Source organism: Pseudorasbora parva, chromosome 4 (assembly GCF_024679245.1).
Source record: "Pseudorasbora parva isolate DD20220531a chromosome 4, ASM2467924v1, whole genome shotgun sequence".
Taxonomy (NCBI): domain Eukaryota; kingdom Metazoa; phylum Chordata; class Actinopteri; order Cypriniformes; family Gobionidae; genus Pseudorasbora; species Pseudorasbora parva.
Genome location: NC_090175.1, coordinates 28,662,634 through 28,681,109, shown reverse-complemented (window position 1 = coordinate 28,681,109; position 18,476 = coordinate 28,662,634). Strand labels below are relative to the sequence as shown.

General features: G+C 38.9%; 1 protein-coding gene across 8 annotated transcripts in view; it reads right to left on the bottom strand.

The window, feature by feature from the left end:
• Positions 1 to 1,968: 1,968 nt before the first annotated feature.
• ppp1r9alb (protein phosphatase 1 regulatory subunit 9A-like B) overlaps positions 1,969 to 18,476 on the bottom strand; it is a 30,912-nt gene continuing 14,404 nt past the window's right edge. For 4 of the 8 annotated variants that reach the window (XM_067441474.1, XM_067441475.1, XM_067441473.1 and 1 more), the window contains exons 3-20: positions 16,648 to 16,780; positions 16,435 to 16,555; positions 16,220 to 16,324; positions 15,669 to 15,897; positions 15,437 to 15,583; positions 15,302 to 15,355; positions 14,989 to 15,218; positions 14,670 to 14,766; positions 13,727 to 13,858; positions 13,363 to 13,521; positions 12,428 to 12,755; positions 12,268 to 12,325; positions 11,373 to 11,444; positions 10,996 to 11,200; positions 8,254 to 8,298; positions 6,941 to 7,057; positions 3,040 to 3,228; positions 1,969 to 2,951 (exon numbers count right to left, since the gene is read on the bottom strand). In XM_067441474.1, the coding sequence (XP_067297575.1) occupies positions 2,775 to 2,951; positions 3,040 to 3,228; positions 6,941 to 7,057; positions 8,254 to 8,298; positions 10,996 to 11,200; positions 11,373 to 11,444; positions 12,268 to 12,325; positions 12,428 to 12,755; positions 13,363 to 13,521; positions 13,727 to 13,858; positions 14,670 to 14,766; positions 14,989 to 15,218; positions 15,302 to 15,355; positions 15,437 to 15,583; positions 15,669 to 15,897; positions 16,220 to 16,324; positions 16,435 to 16,555; positions 16,648 to 16,780 (2,598 nt within the window). In that variant the 3' untranslated portion in view covers positions 1,969 to 2,774. The other 4 variants (XM_067441477.1, XM_067441478.1, XM_067441479.1 and 1 more) reach the window with 4 other exon arrangements.

Below are 18,476 nucleotides of genomic sequence, written 5' to 3'. Positions count from 1 at the left end.
TTCCAGCAGGATAATGCACCATGTCACAAAGCTCGAATCATTTCAAATTGGTTTCTTGAACATGACAATGAGTTCACTGTACTAAAATGGCCCCACAATCACCAGATCTCAACCCAATAGAGCATCTTTGGGATGTGGTGGAATGGGAGCTTCGTGCCCTGGATGTGCATCCCACAAATCTCCATCAACTGCAAGATGCTATCCTATCAATATGGGCCAACATTTCTAAAGAATGCTTTCAGCACCATTTTGAATCAATGCCACTTTGAAATTAAATTTTGATATGTTTTATCTTACCTCATGGGCATCTGAGATCTAGGAGTATTTGTTTCCCCAGTAGTTTCAATTTTGATCATTTTAGGTCAAACCGTTCTTGTCTTTGCCTCACATAATGCAGGTCTATGGTCACCACCTCAAAGAGCATACACAGAGAAGTCCAAATTAAACAATCCCCCATCGTAAGTACACATTGATTGCCTAAGACACGAAACGAGCGGTTTGTGTGAGAAAACGAACAGTATTTATATCGTTTTTACCTCCCACCACAGGAATCAAGCACGCCCTCGGATCAGTCGGACGTAGTGGTGTACAAGAGGTAAAAATATAAATACTGTTCGTTTTCTCACACAAACCGCTCATTTCGTGTCTTAGGCCATCAGTGTGTACGTACGATGGGGGATTGTTTAATTTGGACTTTTCTTTGTATGCTTTTTGAGGTGGTGACCATAGACCTGCATTATGTGAGGCACAGACAAGAAGGGTTTACCTAAAATGATCAAAATTGAAACTACTGGGGAAACAAATATTCCTACATCTCAGATGCCCATGAGGTAAGATAAAACATATCAAAATTTAATTTCAAAGTGAACTATCCCTTTAAGGCAGTTCTGAAGGCGAAAGGGGGTCAAACACAGTATTACTATGGTGTTCCTAATAATCCTTTAGGTGTATAATAAATCTCTAAAGCTTATTCCCATTTATATTTACATTTGTTTTAGCACACCAGGGTGAGTAGGAGCATAAAATTGTCCATCCACGACCTTCTGCTCCACATGAGTATAAATATAAAAAAACACAAAGGCCAATTTCTGGTAAACATCCATCACAATAAGTAAAGCAAAGAAAAAAGTTCTGACGTACAGCAAAAGATTGTTGAGCTTCACAAAACAGAAAGTGCCTCTAAGAAAATACCTAAAGCACTGAAAATCCCCATTTCCACCAACAGGGCAATAATTAAGAAGCTCCAATCAACTAAAGATGACATAAGTCTCCCTGAAAGAGGACGTGTCTGTATCATCCTAATGCACGGTGGGGAGCAGTTTGAGTGGACGAAGACTCTCCAATGATCCCAGTGGGAGAATCGCAGAGATTAGTTGAGGATTGGGAAAGCCTAAAATGTTTTTATTAAACAACACCTACATTACCACAAAGTGTTTGAAAGGGTTTGATGAACTTCAGCTTATTCTGATACGACTGAACTTTAAACAGGACTCTTTAAACAGGTTCTTTAATCAGATGTAAATCATTATTTTATCATATATAATTAAGTAAGTATCCCATGCGGTTAATATACTGCTGGATCTTAAATATGTGGGCCTTTTTTTTTTTTTGCTGGAGATCCTGGACATCTTGTTCAGATACATGGTATCATGGATTCTATAGCAAATACCAACAGATAAAAAAACCTGTCCGCTTCTGCTAGAAATCTTATAATGGGCCGTGGCAGGACAACGATCCAAAACAAACCTCAAAGCGGCAAACAATGCAGATCGCCTAGGTTTTCCCAGATGCAACATTTTTAATGCATCTGAACAAATGAATGCAAAATCATGTTACAACTAAAAGTACCAAGATTATTTTGAAAGATAATTTAATTGACAGTGCTTGAAATAACTTTGCAGCTACATGTGACATGAGTTACAAAACAAATGTCCTAAAATCCAACAGATCAAAAAATAAATAAAAATCTGTAGTTGTAAAATTTATTAATACACATGTAAAATCATCATCATTTGACAGACAATCAATTGCTCTCCTATCTGCAGTACAATGTACATTGCTAAGAGTTATATACAGTAAACATTAAAAAAAAAATTCTTTCAAAAAGAAAAAGGAAAAAAAAAGTCTATCTAGAGTGATTATGAAGTGCTCACTTAAAAGTGCACACTAGCAGAGGGAGCCAACACATACGTTGTGTGCTCTAACCCTGGGAATGTGTGTGCATCACTTTTAGACATCCACACATGAATTATTAATTGACTTTTGGCTAAAGTGCAGATTGCACACTAGCAGCTTGGCTCATGATAATTTGCTGTTTAATTCTGAAGAATCAGACTCACAATCTCAACATCATGACATAGTGCCAGATATTTAACATCGGTGCCCTCTGGTGGATAGCAGTAAAATAGTTTTTTGTATCATGTACAGCACCAACAAAAGCAAATCAGTTAAAGCCGATGAAATATCCCTTAGGATAGTTACGGTAGATTACTAATGAGTTCCCATTTTCTCAAAGTGCCATTATGCATGTTAAGTGTCAGTGGCAGACAGTGTTGTGTCAAAAGGAGATGTTTAACGACAAGCTTATCAAAGTCGCATTTACAGGCTTTAGTGGCAGAAGACATCTAGTGTTCACCCATGTTGCTACTTTCTCACCAGTCTATAAATCACCTGTGTGTGTGAGACAGTCTACTACATCAGCACACATTATCATTACTCGGATTGGTGTGTGTGCATGTTTGAGTTCTCTTGACCGGATGGGTTTGGCTAATACCTCAGCAGGCTGATTCAAACGTTGTTGACTGGCCACTTTTATTGCTGGCCTCTTTCTCTCTCCCCCTTTCTTTCTCTTTCTTTACTTGCTGCTTTTCAAGTTTTTCCTGAGCCTTCTTCATGTCTTTTAGTCTCCTCTTAATGGTGGCGCGGTCTCTTTGGCTAGAAACACCAAGCTCCTGGAAGACAACACGTTTCAGTGTTTCAGTGTAATATTAAATCAATACAATAAAAAAAATCTAATTAAAATAAAAGACACGGACCAACCTTAAGTTTACTGCTGTCCATGCATAAGAGATGTTGGCCATCCACACCTTTAGCTGTAAACTCGGTTATATGCTGTTCCATGTTCATGCCCATTAACCAGTGGCAGACCTGCTGATTGGTCCACTCTGAAAGGGGGCGGTTCTGCCACATGTATTGCTTTGCTGCTGGAGCAGGGCCATCATCAAGTGTCTGAAAACAAGAGTATGCATATGCTGGTTATACTGCAGTGATGTCTGAACGGGAAACATGAGATAGTCATTAGTTGCAGAAGACTGCACTCCACCAACCTGCCATGCAAAAAAAAAAAAAAAAAATGCTAATCTACATAGCAAACCTTTTTTTAATTTTGTATGCCTGAATTAAATGTGCCCGTTTACAGATCAACAGAGATCCCTATCAGGTCAGACAGAATCTGGAGCACACTTATAAAATCAGGTCAGAAACAGTGGAAGACCAATATAGACTGAAGTCTGAAAGGAGATGTTCTGAAAAAATGTTCTCTGAGTTCTCTCAGCACGCATGTAGTGACAAGGGGTTGCAAACTTCACAATCAATGACAAAAAAGTACCATTGATCAATCATACAATTTTTTAGAGTCTTCTAATGTTTATACAGTGCATCTACAGTACATCTACATTTATGCATTTAGCAAATGCTTTACTCCAAAGTGACTTACAATAGTGGAACAAAAAATTTGTCAGTTTGTATTTATATACTCATATTTTTGATGATACAGTAGTAAGAAAAGAAAGGGCAAAGATGATAGAGGGGAACAGAACAAGGAAGGACCATAAGCCAGGGCTCAATATTGATGTAACTTTACTACCCATAAGTATTAGCCTAGAAATCTAGACGCACCCTAGCGGCAGCAAATCTAATCTGCCCGCGAGTGTCGTCTAGCAACTCTCAATACACTTCTGAGCTGTAAATGCCAAACTCTTGCCGGGCCAATCACATCGTGTATAGAGTCAGTGGGCGGGGCTTAACGTAATGATGGCCGAGTTGCGCTTGCATGCTTCTAGTAAACACAGAAACTGGCGAACAGCGGCGGTCTTTCGAATCAGCTTTGACCGTGACTCTGGAAGACTTGGAGTTAAGCTTTTCTCTGAGAAAAGAACAAAAGAACAGCGGCACTGAAGTCATTCTTAAAATGCGAAGCTGTGTTTGGAGTTTTGCCGACCGGATACGGCGAAAGTTTAATCTGTCACCGAGCTCTGTTTCACTTTCGTTGCTCTGGTTGGTTGTAGCGCTATCCTATCGCATGCAGAAGGAGTTGGAAAGACAACCGTTTATCCCGCCCCTCAGATTGAGCCCTGTCAATGGCGAGTTTCCAGACTAAACATCTTGATGTGGGTCTGGCTTGTCAGGCTACATAAGTATATGACTCTGACTGAATGTATCATTATTATTTACTGAAATTATTATTCATGTCAATAACACTAAATATCAAAGGCGTTTGATTTTTCTGTGTTTTGTAGCCAGTGTGAAGCATACCCACAAACAACAAAATTATGCTACTTTTTGGACAGTGGCAGGTAATTTTGCAAGATGTTGTAATCTAAAAGGCCATTGTGGCAGGTAGGACTTCATAAAGCTGCAGTCTGTAACTTTTTGCACTCTAGTGGTTAATAAACAGAACTGCATGCACGGAAGAACATTGCAGCCGGAGCTACCTCTCACTGTTCATGTCTATGGCGAGTCACGCAGGGACTGTGCTCCTCCACAGTGGTACCGAACAGTCTGGCCTGAAATAGTCCCAATATAAATACTTATTATAAGTGCACCATAATAATTCAGGGTAAGACAAAAACACGGTTTGGAAAATTGATTAATGTTGTACATTCTCAATATATAATTTTTGTAAATCTTGAAAACAAAGAAAGTTACGGACAGCAGCTTTAAATTTCTTTATGGCAGAATGCTGACAAAAAAACATTGTTTAGTTCAGACAGCAAAAGAAAAAAAATAGTTTAGATTTATTTTGCAAATGTATTTAATTTCATATATAGTGAGTTTTATACATTTAAATTGAGAAAAAAAAAGTCTGAGGTGATAAAATTGGGTATTCACCAGCCAGTTTCTGGTAGGCAAGTTTAGTTTTTATATAAAGCTACATTAATTTTACTTTAGAAGGCTTGTAATATAGTGTGCGAGTCCACACTTCCATTGCATGGGAAAGAGCAGTATTCTCTTTATATAACATTTTACAGAAGATCTGATCTTCATTTCTCTGAAATAAGTCATGTTTTTTTCTTGAGAGGGAATAAGTACTGAGTCACTGACACACCTAACAAAACTTGTGAAATAATGTTACCTGTGGCAACATCTTACCAAGGAATACAGGAAGACTTTTGCAATCATTTGGGAAATTCCACACACCGCAGGCAAACATTTCATTAGCAATCTGTGCATTTTGGGCTTTGGGTGAGGGCAAGATCCTTATGCAGATTCCACTCGCGTTCAAGTTCAAGCTAATTCGCTGCACTGACTAACATACTTCTGTGTGTGTCATGCATATTTTTTTTTTTTACAGACATTTCACTAACATGACTATACCTCTACACTGCTGTGCTATAATAGTGAAACAGAAACACATGCATGCTGAACTATCACCTAGCTATGAGCTGGATCTCATTCTGTCCATTCGTCCCTCACGACACACACACATTCCACTGGCGATACTATACAAAACACCTCACAAACCAAAAGTTCACGTTCAGTGCTAATAAAATATATACACAGATCAGGCATAACATTATGACCGGGGAAGTGAATACCACTGATTATCTCTTCACCATGGCACATGCTAGTGGGTGGGATATATTAGGCAGCAAGTGAACATTTTGTCCTCAAAGTTAATGTGTTAGAAGGAAAAATGGGCAAGACGACTGGGTCAGATCATCTCCAAAACTGCAACTCTTGTGGGGTGTTCCCATCTGCAGTGGATAGTATCTATAAAAGTGCTCCAAGGAAGGAACAGTGATGAACCGGTGACAGGGTTCCACCCAAGGCTCATTAATGCACCTGGGGAGCGAAAGCTGACCTGTGTGGTCTGATCAAACAGACAAGCTACTGTAGCTCAAATTGCTCAAGAAGTTAATGCTGGTTCTGATAAAAAGGTGTCAGAATACACAGTGCTTCGCAGTTTGTTATGAATGGGGCTGCATTGGTGCTCATAACCAGTCAGGGTGCCCATGCTGACCCCTGTCGAAAGCGCCAACAGTTCGCATTTGAGCATCAGAACTGGACTAAGGAGCAATGGAAGAAGGTGAATTCTCTTATCTGATGAATAGCGTTTTCTTTTACATCATATGGATCGCTGGGTGTGTGTGTGCATCTTTTACCTGGGGAACACATGTCACCAGGATGCACTATGGGAAGAAGGCAACCCGGTGGAGTAATGTTATGCTGGGAAACCTTGGGTCCTGCCCTCCACTTAGATTTTACTTTGACACGTACCACCTACCTAAGCATTGTTGCAAACCATGTACATCCTTTATTGGAAGCAGTATTCCCTGGTTGTGGTGGCCTCTTTCAGCAGGATAATGGCCCTGGCACAAAGCAAAAATGGTTCAGGAATGGTTTGAGAGCACAACGAGTTTGAGGTGTTGACCTGGCCTCCAAATTCCTCAGATCTCAATCCAATCGAGCCTCTTTGGGATGTGTTAAAAAAAAAATTACAATCCATAGAGGCCCCACCTCGCAACAACATCTTGGTGCCAGATACCACAGTACACTTTCAGGGGTTTAGTGGAGTCCATGCCTCGATGGGTCAGGGCTGTTTTGGCAGCAAAAGGGTGACCAACACAACTAAGTCATAATGTTATGAGTGATAACTGTATATAATGCTAACCATTAACTACAGGAAAGCTCATGCAGTGGTGACCCCATGGCCACTCACCTCACAGGAGGAGAAGGTATGTGTGTGCGAACGCCCCAGGAGACGGGGCTCTTTCAATAACCCCGCCAACACAGAGCGAGGACTACCTGAGACTGACTCATCCGTCGCAGATAAGCTCTGTAACACGTAGGATATACATACATAAACACACACAAACAGACAACAAATGATTTTCTCACAAACAGTTTTTACAGACATAGTATTATTAGAGGAAGTTTGGGATGAATTAGCAAGCAGATCAAACTAAGGGCTTAAGGGTTACTAAATGTGTAATATCAATGCAAATATATCTAACCAATTCCTCAATGTTCAGACTAAAACAACATTTTATTTTTTGAGAGTTTCTATGTAATTGGGTCAATGTAAAAAGACTGTTCAATTATACAAATAATAAAATTGTATGTGCAGGAAATTTATGTAAATTTAATTATGTGAATGCTACGAGAAAAATGTTTTCCTTATACCCTGATATCATACCGGATAGCATACATCAATGTAAATTATATTTACTTATTTATTTAATTAATTAACGTAAAAAGAAAGAAAAGGTGTTATTTTAAACGTGTCCAGTACACATCTTGCATTACTGTGGTAACCCTAATTAAAGTAGTACATGTTGTTAATTATTATTACTTTAATATTACTTTTTTGAATAATGCCACTGTAACATGGTCACTTAAAAATAAAGGGTAACTTAAAAGAAAAAAGGAAAAGAAAAATTAATGTAATTGAAAATAAAATGAAAATTGTAATACTTTTATTTACTGTATTCATGGATTTGTTACTTTATTCTCTTGAATGCTTTCTTGAACTAAATGTGGAAAAATGGGTGACAGCAGTGATATTACCTTCAGTGCCTTGGAAGAAGTACCAGTGGAGAACAGTTCCAGAAACCAAAACCAGTAGAAATCACTTGTTAGAGCTGGTAATGGGGCACTATTGCCCACTACAACTACTAGCATGCATCCTTCTCATGTGATAGTGAAGATTATGGATGACTAAACCTGAATTAAATGCAGTTATTAGAAAACCATCAAGAACTATCACTCCCTATAGGGTTCTCAGACACAAACTGCATCACTAAACTAACACAGTCTATGGCAATGCTCCATTATAAAAACAGGATTGGGTGTTATCAGTGTATGGAAAAGGGTATATAAAAGAATGCTTTTACTACAATGGAGCATTTCATCTTTAAGCAAAACCATATCAAAAACAAGTCCACTAGGGTTAGTAGCAACTGCTATCAACTAAGTGCACTACTATCCTCACACAACAGACGCATTAGCTGGAGAACTGAATGCATACTGTACCAAATCTAAGGAATGAGAGAGAAGAGAAGCCCAGGAGAAGTTGGTCTGAGAGAAAGAAGAGATTGTCTGGCTTAATTGCTTTTTTACACAATCCTATACTTATTGCCAGATTTTGAAATCGCAGATTTTCAGTTATCTGTTATATGGACTGTAAATGTCTTGTCAAAACCACAACAGTACAGTACAGCCTTCAGAATATGCCTAATTAAACGACTCCACTTCCTGTTAGGGTCAAAGACTAATGTGATGAAATTGCTTAAATATTAACCATATATGAAATCCAGGAATGCAACCAACTGCAAACTGAATTCCTTTGAACTTTTTCCCCACCAGCGTTTTTGGAAAAAAATTGCCAGCCACTGCCAGCATTTTTGATTATTGTTTTACAAAAGTTACATGCCCACAAAAAAATTAGTTTTTATTATCTCAAAAAATTAGCATATCATGAAAAAGTTCTCGCAATCCGCAATCATGGGTAAGACTGCCGACCCGACTGCTGTCCAGAAGGCTATCATTGACACCCTCAAGCTGGAGGGTAAGACACAGAAATAAATTTATGAATGAATAGGCTGTTCCCAGAGTGCTGTATTAAGGCACCTGGGAAGTCTGTGGGAAGGAAAAAGTGTGGCAAAAAACACTGCACAACGAGAAGAGGTGACCGGACCCTGAGGAAGATTGTGGAGAAGGACCGATTCCAGACCTTAGGGGACCTGCAGAAGCAGTGGACTGAGTCTGGAGTAGAAACATCCAGAGCCACCGTGCACAGGCGCGTGCAGGAAATGGGCTACAGGGCCGCATTCCCCAGGTCAAGCCACTTTTGAACCAGAAACAGCGGCAGAAGCACCTGACCTGGGCTACAGAGAAGCAGCACTGGACTGTTGCTCCAATTTTGCATGTTATTCGGAAATCAAGGTGCCAGAGTCTGGAGGAAGACTGGGGAGAAGGAAATGCCAAAATGCCTGAAGTCCAGTGTCAAGTTCCCACAGTCAGTGATGGTCTGGAGTGCCATGTCAGCTGCTGGTGTTGGTCCACTGTGTTTTATCAAGGGCAGGGTCAATGCAGCTAGCTATCAGGAGATTTTGGAGCACTTCATGCTTCCATCTGCTGAAAAGCTTTATGGAGATGAAGATTTGGTTTTTCAGCACGACCTGGCACCTGCTCAGAGTGCCAAAATCACTGGTAAATGGTTTACTGACCATGGTATTACTGTGCTCAATTGGCCTGCCAACTCTCCTGACCTGAACCCCATAGAGAATCTGTGGGATATTGTGAAGAGAAATTTGAGAGACGCAAGACCCAACACTCTGGATGAGCTTAAGGCCGCTATCGAAGCATCCTGGGCCTCCATAACACCTTAGCAGTGCCACAGGCTGATCGCCTCCATGCCACGCCGCATTGAAGCAGTCATTTCTGCAAAACGATTCCCGACCAAGTATTGAGTGCATAACTGAACATTATTATTTGAAGGTTGACTTTTTTTGTATTAAAAACACTTTTCTTTTATTGGTCAGATGAAATATGCACATTTTTGGAGATTTTTGGGGTTTTCATGAGCTGTATGCCAAAATCATCAGTATTGAAACAATAAAAGACCTGAAATATTTCAGTTGGTATGCAATGAATCTAAAATATATGAAAGTTTATTTTTTATCATTACATTATGGAAAATAATGAACTTTATCACAATATGCTATTTTATTGAGAAGGAAAAGAGGACTATTGCACAGTCAGTGGGTGGGCTTAAAATATTGACGGCGGTCTTTCGAATTGGCTTTGGCTGAAACCACTGAAATCATTCTTAAAAAGGGAAGATGTGTTCTGAGTTTTGCCGACCAGATACGGCGAAAGTTTAATTTTCAACTAGCTCTGCTTCACGTTGCTCTGGTTGGTTGTAGCACTATCCTATTGCGTGCAGAGGGAATTTGAACAACCATTTACCCCGCACCTCGGATTGAGCCCTGTCAATGGTGATTTCCCAGACCCAACATCTTGATGTGTCAGGCTATAAAAAAGTAACATTTTGAGCCAAAGGCTAAGAAAAATGTGTTTTTGTCAAAGACTACATCCAGATCAGATTCAGAACACATCTAGAATGATGATAAAAAATAGATGGAGTATATCAAGTCCACCAACACACAAAATGTCTAATGTTGATGATCGCTTTAATTTACATATGCATCTGCTAACATATAGGTTGCATCCGAAATGTGGAAAATGCTGCCTTCGGAGGACACATTTGTTTAGTTCTCACCAAAGCTCTCTCTATTTGACTGCAGATCATTAAACTGTTACGCTGACTCAGTAGTCTGTCCGAAATTAGTTTTGTGAGGTGCTCTCATGCACAAATGCTGCCTTTCAAGCCATAGTCTGATAAGGCAGTGAGGCAACAGGTCAGCTGCCTAGGTTTCCGGACACAGCTATAACATCACTTGTTTCTGTTTCTTCTTAATCTGTGTTTTGATAAGGAGATTCAGTACTCTTTCAGAGGATCCCTAACAGCAGTGTAATAACTGTATAGCAGTGTGAAAACACCGTAAGGCAGAACATTCTGTTAATGGTGGGGAAAGAGTTAAATGAGTAAAACCTAATGAACCACCTGAAAATTAATGCATTCAATTACTGAAGAAAACTAACTAATCTCTTCCTCAACCACATCTTATGATATTTATGAAAACCACATCTTGGGGGTCTACAAAAACAAAACAAAACAAAACAAAAAACACTTATGTGGTCCCTACTCACAGTGTTTGTGCGATCCTCCATGTATCCTTCTGAAGGAGTACGAGGCAGGCTGCAGCTGGACGCAGAACGTTCTTTCTCTCGCCCTTTCTCTTTTCCCTTCTCTTTGTCCCCAAACCAGGAAAAAGGCATACAGGAAGGGATGGAAGTAATGGAGCCAGAGGGAGAAACATTGCCACTGGACTCATCCAGTAAGTCTCCTGATCCCCTGAGTTTAGACAACAAAGAAGCCATTCTAATGAAGCTACCTAAGTAGTGGAGACAAACTGATCCATATCAGAGGAGACCTACAGATTTATAATGATTTTAAACTCATTAACTTGTAATGAATGAATGAAGTACATGTAGTGGGATAATATTAGGACATTTAATATTCAAACCTGCTCCCTATAGATCCTCTGAGTGTGATGCTCTCCCGTTTTTTGCCTTTGCCTCCAGACCTGCGGATACCACTACAGACCAACACAAAAGAAAGAACACGAGTTAGAAATGTTTAAAAGTTTTGTTAAAATTAAACCATGCTTAATAATTGAAGCATGCCCATGAAAAGCCAAAAAAAAATATTTTAATGGAAGTTCACTCAGAAATGATAATTATTTCATAAAGAACATACCCTTGTGTAATTTCAAACTCCTATGGCTTTCTTTCTTTATTTTGTGAAAAATATTTTGTCTGTTTTTGTTCACATTCTGAAAGTCAATGAGGTCCAAAAAGGACATAAAGTTAGCGAGGAATGAATCTATACATTTCGATATATAGTCAAAGTCTCCTGAAGAGACGTGATTGCTTTGTTTAATGTAGAGATCAAATGGCCTTTATTCACTCTTAAATCACATCAAAATCATCAAATACGGTAACACAATGCTCAAATGTTAAATATTAACATTAATGCTCAAATTTCAACGTCACACCTCACTGGTTCACGCACCTCTTGTTACCAAATGCCATGAGGTTTTAGGTTCTTAGAATATATCAGTCGTATGGATTCAGTTCTCAATTTCATATCGGGAGCCTAAAAGTTTTGGGTCCCATTGACTTTCATAAAAATGGGGAATGAAAAAACAGCTGAACCATTCTTTAAAATTCTTATTTTTTGTTCTGTAGAAGAAGGAAAGCCATACGAGTTTAAAACAATATGTGGGCAAATAAACGGTGGGACTTTTAGTTTTATGATTTCTCCTATTTATTTTCCTACAAATGGTCCATCTCCTCCATGTTGTAATATCACTGATATTGGCACTCATGTCTTGTTGGAAGTTGCTGGCCAGGCCATACCTGAAATCTGGGAATCGTCTTTTGGATTTTCGCGTTGGTGAACCATCACTCTCTTCATCTGAAAAAATTAAAGACTAAGCAGGTAAACCAGTGGAAGTAGGGGATACAAAGAAAAAGTGCTCTGAAAAAACACGGGAAATATTTATTTTTGCAGCTGTACCTCTGCTAGCTCTGCTCTTGCTGCGCTCCTTGCCTTTGCTCCTTCTGTTTTTCAGATTGATGAACAGACTAGAGGAGGACTGTGAGGAGGACGGGGACTGGGGAGTGGAGGAGTCTTTAGGTGGAGACAGGCTAGCTTGTGTGCTGCTGCCTCCTTGGGGTGTTTGGCTCTGAATGAATACATCACCTCTGCCTTCACTTCCTGGTTCGCCAGATTGATCATGACCAAACTGAATCGATGGAATGGGTATAGCTAGGCTCTCAAGGTAAGATCGCCTTCTTTCACTGTTTGTTCTTTCCTGATTGTTGTCTTGTGTACACACAGAGTCCTATAAACGAGATTAAATTAACATTCCATTTAATTTGATAACATTTAATTTGAAGAAATCATAGTTTACTGTCATAATATACAGGATAAAGATATATCTAATAAACATATCATTTGTGTTATGTGTATACTGTACATTGGTAAATAACAGTAAAGTTGTAGAAAAGTTTATTTTATGATTTTTCTTTTGCCCTACTCTTTTTTGGGACCTCTGCTTGTGTTAATAGAACATGTAAATCATTTTGGAATCATGGAAATTATTTTCTACATTTGTCAGTAAGAAAGGATCTTAAAATGTCACCATAATTTTTTGTAGCACATTATTAATAATTGAAAAGTGTGTATTTGTAAATATCCTGCAAAGCACCTGGAAATTGTGTTTAAAAAAAGCACAAAACAAAAACAAAAACAAACACAGGAATGACCACACTGTTATTTTTCCAAGAAGACAGGTGTGATTCATTAGCATTTTAAAGAATTGTGAGACTTTCTTTTAAACTCAAGAGAAGGAATGAGGTAGAGATCATACTGGAGAGGCTAGTTTTTATAACCTTACAGAGCTGCAATGAAACTATGTGAGGTATTTTAATGTTTGTGGTTTAACGTACCTGTGATTGGCTAGGTGCCTGTGAGCCTTTCGCTGACTCTCTGAGTTTATTTCGGGATGGCCGCTTGCGTTGGGATCCCTGTGCTAGCTTAGCTTTGGCTCTGTAGACACTGCAGTCCAGACGAGCAGTCTGAGGAACATCTCCCCAGTCTGCATCAGATGATAGACAGACACCAACATCTCAAAACCAGAAGAGACTACTATTTCAGGCTAGCCTGTTTACATCTTTTCTGAACAAAATAATGCATTAATACAGGCATTACACACCAAATAAACTAGAGTAACTAGAGCAAGATATAACTGCAAGTCTTTTATTTTTAACAGCTCTTACAGAATAAATGATCTGAGAGGTCTTTTGTACCAGAGTGAAGGTCGTCTGTAGAAAGTCCATTTCTTTCAGATGAACCAGAGGTCGGACTACTAGGTTGACTCTCTCCTGCAGGGCTGCAAGACTCTTCTGGCTGGTCTGATCCAGTGCGCCCCTCCAGGCAAGCTATCTGAGAAATGCATATACACTCATAAGACTATCCTGTCATCTTGGTTTCATAATCACTAAATTCTTCTTAAACTGATAACTAAATGAATGCATATTTCATAATTCTTAAGCCTCAGGTAGGAAAGGCTCAGTTTTTGTGTTATGATTTTACATGGAAAACTAACACCTGTTGTAGAATAATCATTACATGTGATACCAACCATAACCACCAGCGGGAAAGGCCTGTTTACACCAAGACGAATGTTCAGAGTGAAAATTCAATTTAGTGTGAAAAACATTTTGATTTGATTAAACCACTGTTAATGTGTGTTAATGAGGTGTCCTAATAATTGCAAACAAAGCTGAACAACCAATAAGATAATTCCCAGGGTATTTCTAAAAGTTTTCTAAAAGAAACTTTTTTTCTTTCTTTCCATTCTGTCCAAAATGGAGTTTGGGTTCCTTGTCACTGTCGCTTCTGGCTTGCATAGTTGGGAACACTTACTATTCAACATTATTGATTTGACTGTACTGACACTATTGAATGAGAAGTGAACTGAGCTAAATGATGAGATCATGTTTTGTGCAGATCTGCTTAATAGCAGAATTGAACTAATTTAATAATCGATGATCTTTGCAACGGAACTGAATCAACACTGAACTGACTTCAGCTGAACAATGATACTTTTTTCTTTTTAGAGCTGCTTTACAGTCGACTTAAACTGTTTTCATCATTGAATCATTATGTTCCTGTTTAACACTGTAAAGCTGCTTTGAAACAATCTGTATTGAATGTTTAGTGTGTAGTGAACATGAACAGGATGTAGTTTTACCTTGTGCTGTAACTGCATCACACTGCTCTTGTATTCTTTCTCCCTTTGCTCCAGTTTTCTCTTCAGCTCTGCCTCTTTCTTTGCACATTCAGCCTCTCTAAAAATCAACAACAGCCTCACCGTTAACAAAACATGAAAAAATGCATTTCTGCTAAAGATGCTTGTCATCTATTGCTGTTTGGAACAGAAGAAATTCCAATTATTCAGCTTCATGACTGTATATGAGTCACTAATCAGTACAATTCTGAGAATGCTTCGCCAACACTTCCCAGAATGATTCTGCTATGAAAACACATTGCATGCTCCGTCTTAAACACACCTCTGTTGGTGCTCCTGTAGAAGCGTGATGGTCTTATTGTATTTTAGTTGCAGGGAATCATTTTGACTCTGGGCTTCGTTCAAACGCTGGTTGATGGATTTGCATAGATCCTGAGCATCAAGCCAGTATTTTTCCAACTTTTCAATGCGCTCTCTGCTCTCTTCCACACTCCTTTCAAGAGCTGTACCTCGAGTCTCCCAAGACTTACGTTCTGCTTCACTCACTTGCAGCTGTGAAAAAATATACCTAAATAGTTAAACAGCTCTGCAGCTCCAGAGGTTATTACATAGAAAACTTAGAATTTTTATCTTACTTTCTCTTTTAACTGATCGAGTTCTGTGACTGTGACACTGTGTTTTATCTGCAGCTATAAAAAGAGAATTCAAGTGAGACTGAAGAGCGAACACTTCATAATAATCAATATAGTATATGTAAATTGACATTATACCTCTTTGAATTTTTGTTCCAACTCAGAAGGATCGATATCTTCAGGTAGATCAATGCCTCGGCTCCTCAGTTGAGAAAATACTTCCTGTGCCAAGTCATTGGATGCATCCTCTGTCCTCTGCTCCTTTTCAGTCTCTTTCTGTTTATCCTGTATTAATCATAATATGGGCCCAACAATGACTAAGTGACTCATTTCTTCATGACAACAAGCTTATCTTTATATGTTCACAGACCTGTTGCACAACACTCTTTTCAGCTAGTGGCTCAATTTCCTGTTGACTCTGATATTCCTCACTGATTTGAGAAATCTGGTTTTCATCCTGTAGCTGATGGTTCTGGGGTTCGTTATGGTCTTCATCTTTTGGCTCGTTATTTTCAGGGCTTGCCTCGTGTTGTAGTGTCTCGCTGATTAGACGGGCCACCTCGCTCTCCACTCCTGGTTTCTCCCGGCCAATGAGAAACCTGCATTGGAGGATGTAAAATTCCTAACCAAAGTTCTGGGACTATGAACCTTGCTGGTATTATACTGACTCTGTGATTAGATTTTGGCCTGGTGAATCATTACTAGACACTTCCTACTTAATAGGTAATGCATTTTCATTGTTCATAACGTACAGTAAAGATAATACATGGAAAATCCCTCAAGAGCAGCCTGGAGTGAGTTGCACAATATTGTGAGCTCACAACTCATTCCTGGTGGGGCTTCAAACCAACAATGTCACTGAACTTTAGCTACAACTTTACACAACTCCCTTTAGTTTTAGTTTGCTGTGTCAATACTTACTTGACCAGACCTTTGGTGTTCTTCAAAGTGGTGGCAGCAAAGATTTGAGTGACACCAACCAGACTGATTCCATCTACCTCCACAATCTGATCATTTACCCGAATTCTGTTAAGAAAAAAACACCAAAGCTCATGTGGGTAGAGAATCACCAGAATCAATTTTATTCTGGTTTAATTCTGAATTTCAAAAGTGAACTTCATATGTCAAGTTCTTACCGTCCATCCCTATGAGCTGCACCTCCCTCTGTTATGGTTTTCACAAAAATGCCAAGCTTCTCTAGTCCTTGATCTGCCCCAACCCCCATCCCAATGATACTGATTCCCAGGCCATCATTACCTACACAACAACAGAGGGCAGCTCAAATACAGTACTTAAGCAGCTGTCTGGAATTCTGGAAACACAATTTGGAATAAAAGTGTCAAAAAAACCTTTTTGAATGTCCATAGGTAAAACATCCATCTTTTCAACCCTTTTTTCCAGCTCATACTCGGCAGATGCAGACACAGGGTCCACATCATCATTACTGCGATCATAATCTTCATTAGAGAAGGTAAAATATACCTGCAAAAGAGGACAAACAATTAAATACCACACCTGTGCACACCCACATCTGATGAATCAGTGATGTAGTGATTTTACAGTTAATGCTGATGAAAACTGATAAGAAAAATTTCACCCAGACTATTTGTAAACGTCATTCAGAAATCTTCCTGTATACTACTGCCCACATTTACATGCTAATGACGTCTCTACATGCTATCAGAAATGTCCTACTTCCCACTTCTGAAATCGTGATTACGAGTTTGTCGCATTTAAGGGCTTTGTTGTCAGAAAGAACAGAAATCATCACCAGGTATGTTCTTGCATGCCTAATTATTGAGAACATCTTTTTAAAGCTAAAATTATATTAAGCTTCCCATTAGTTGAAACCATATAAACATTCACCGCTATCTAGATATTCAGCTTGCTGATGATTCTGGCGTTTCAGTCATATACAAGCTATTTTCGCTGTAAACATTCACCACTTTATAGATATTCAGCTTGCTGACAATTCTGTAATATCAGTCATATACAGGCTATTTTCCCTGTGTATAAGACATACAATGGGCCCTATTTTAATCAATTTCAATCTGAGCGCATGGTCTGAAGGGCATGGCGCAGGTGCACTTAGGGTGTGTTCGATCCACTGTTGGTAGTTTAACAATGGACAAAAACAGTCGGCATGGTCTAAAAGGGTTGTACCTAGTCTCTTAATGAGTTATGGGCGTGTTTTGGGTGCAACGTGCAATAAACCAATCAGAGTCATCTCTCATTCCCTTTGAAATAAAGTTGTGCTTGCACCATGGCATATTCACTATTTACATGATGAAATTTGCGAGTTGTAAGATTCTAGAGAGGAAACCTTATATGTTTAATATTTAAAAATGGTTGTGTGTAATACCTGTGTGTGATAAGAACAGTGTATGCAGATTGTGTGCCCGCCTATAGGGGCAAATTACTAACACGCTCTTTAAATAACACAAAACAAATACTGCAACCAGGTTTTTGTTAGTCAATGTCGCAGTACTTTTCAGTTGCCTCAAAATATAAATTTGCAAACAATGCAGCTGAACACACCTAATTTTCAGACCAGCCCGCCATGGACGAACAGATGGGCCCGAGTGCATTTTCCATTTAAACAACGTGGCGCAGGACGTGAAAATGACAACAGTGTCGGGCCGAAATTTGCAAAAAACACTTGCATCACACCCGGCGTTGCATTGGCCAGGTATATTATGGGTCCCAACATGTTTAAAATGTAATTTGAGTACCCAGAAAAGCTATAAATGTAACTAATTACTTTAATGACAAGACAAGGCAATGTAGCTGTTGTGAAAAAAACTAATAAAGAATAAAAGTCACTGCTGTTTAATATTATATATATATATATATATATATATATATATATATATATATATATATATATATATATATATAAGCAACTTGTTTCCCAGTATTAAATACAACTTAAGAGGGCATTCATGTCTAATTTCCTACAAAGAAACTTACGATAATTCCGATAGCATGTGAAGCATAATGAAGCATAACCGATAGCATAATACTCAGTGTTTAGCAAATTGGCTAATACTAATGAATGTGGGCTGAGGCATTCAGGCTTTAAAACAGACATGACAACACCATAAAAAGTTGTCCATGTGACTCCAGCATTACAGTATGTGCCAAGTCTTTAAAAGCGATACAAGTTTTTGTGTTAGGA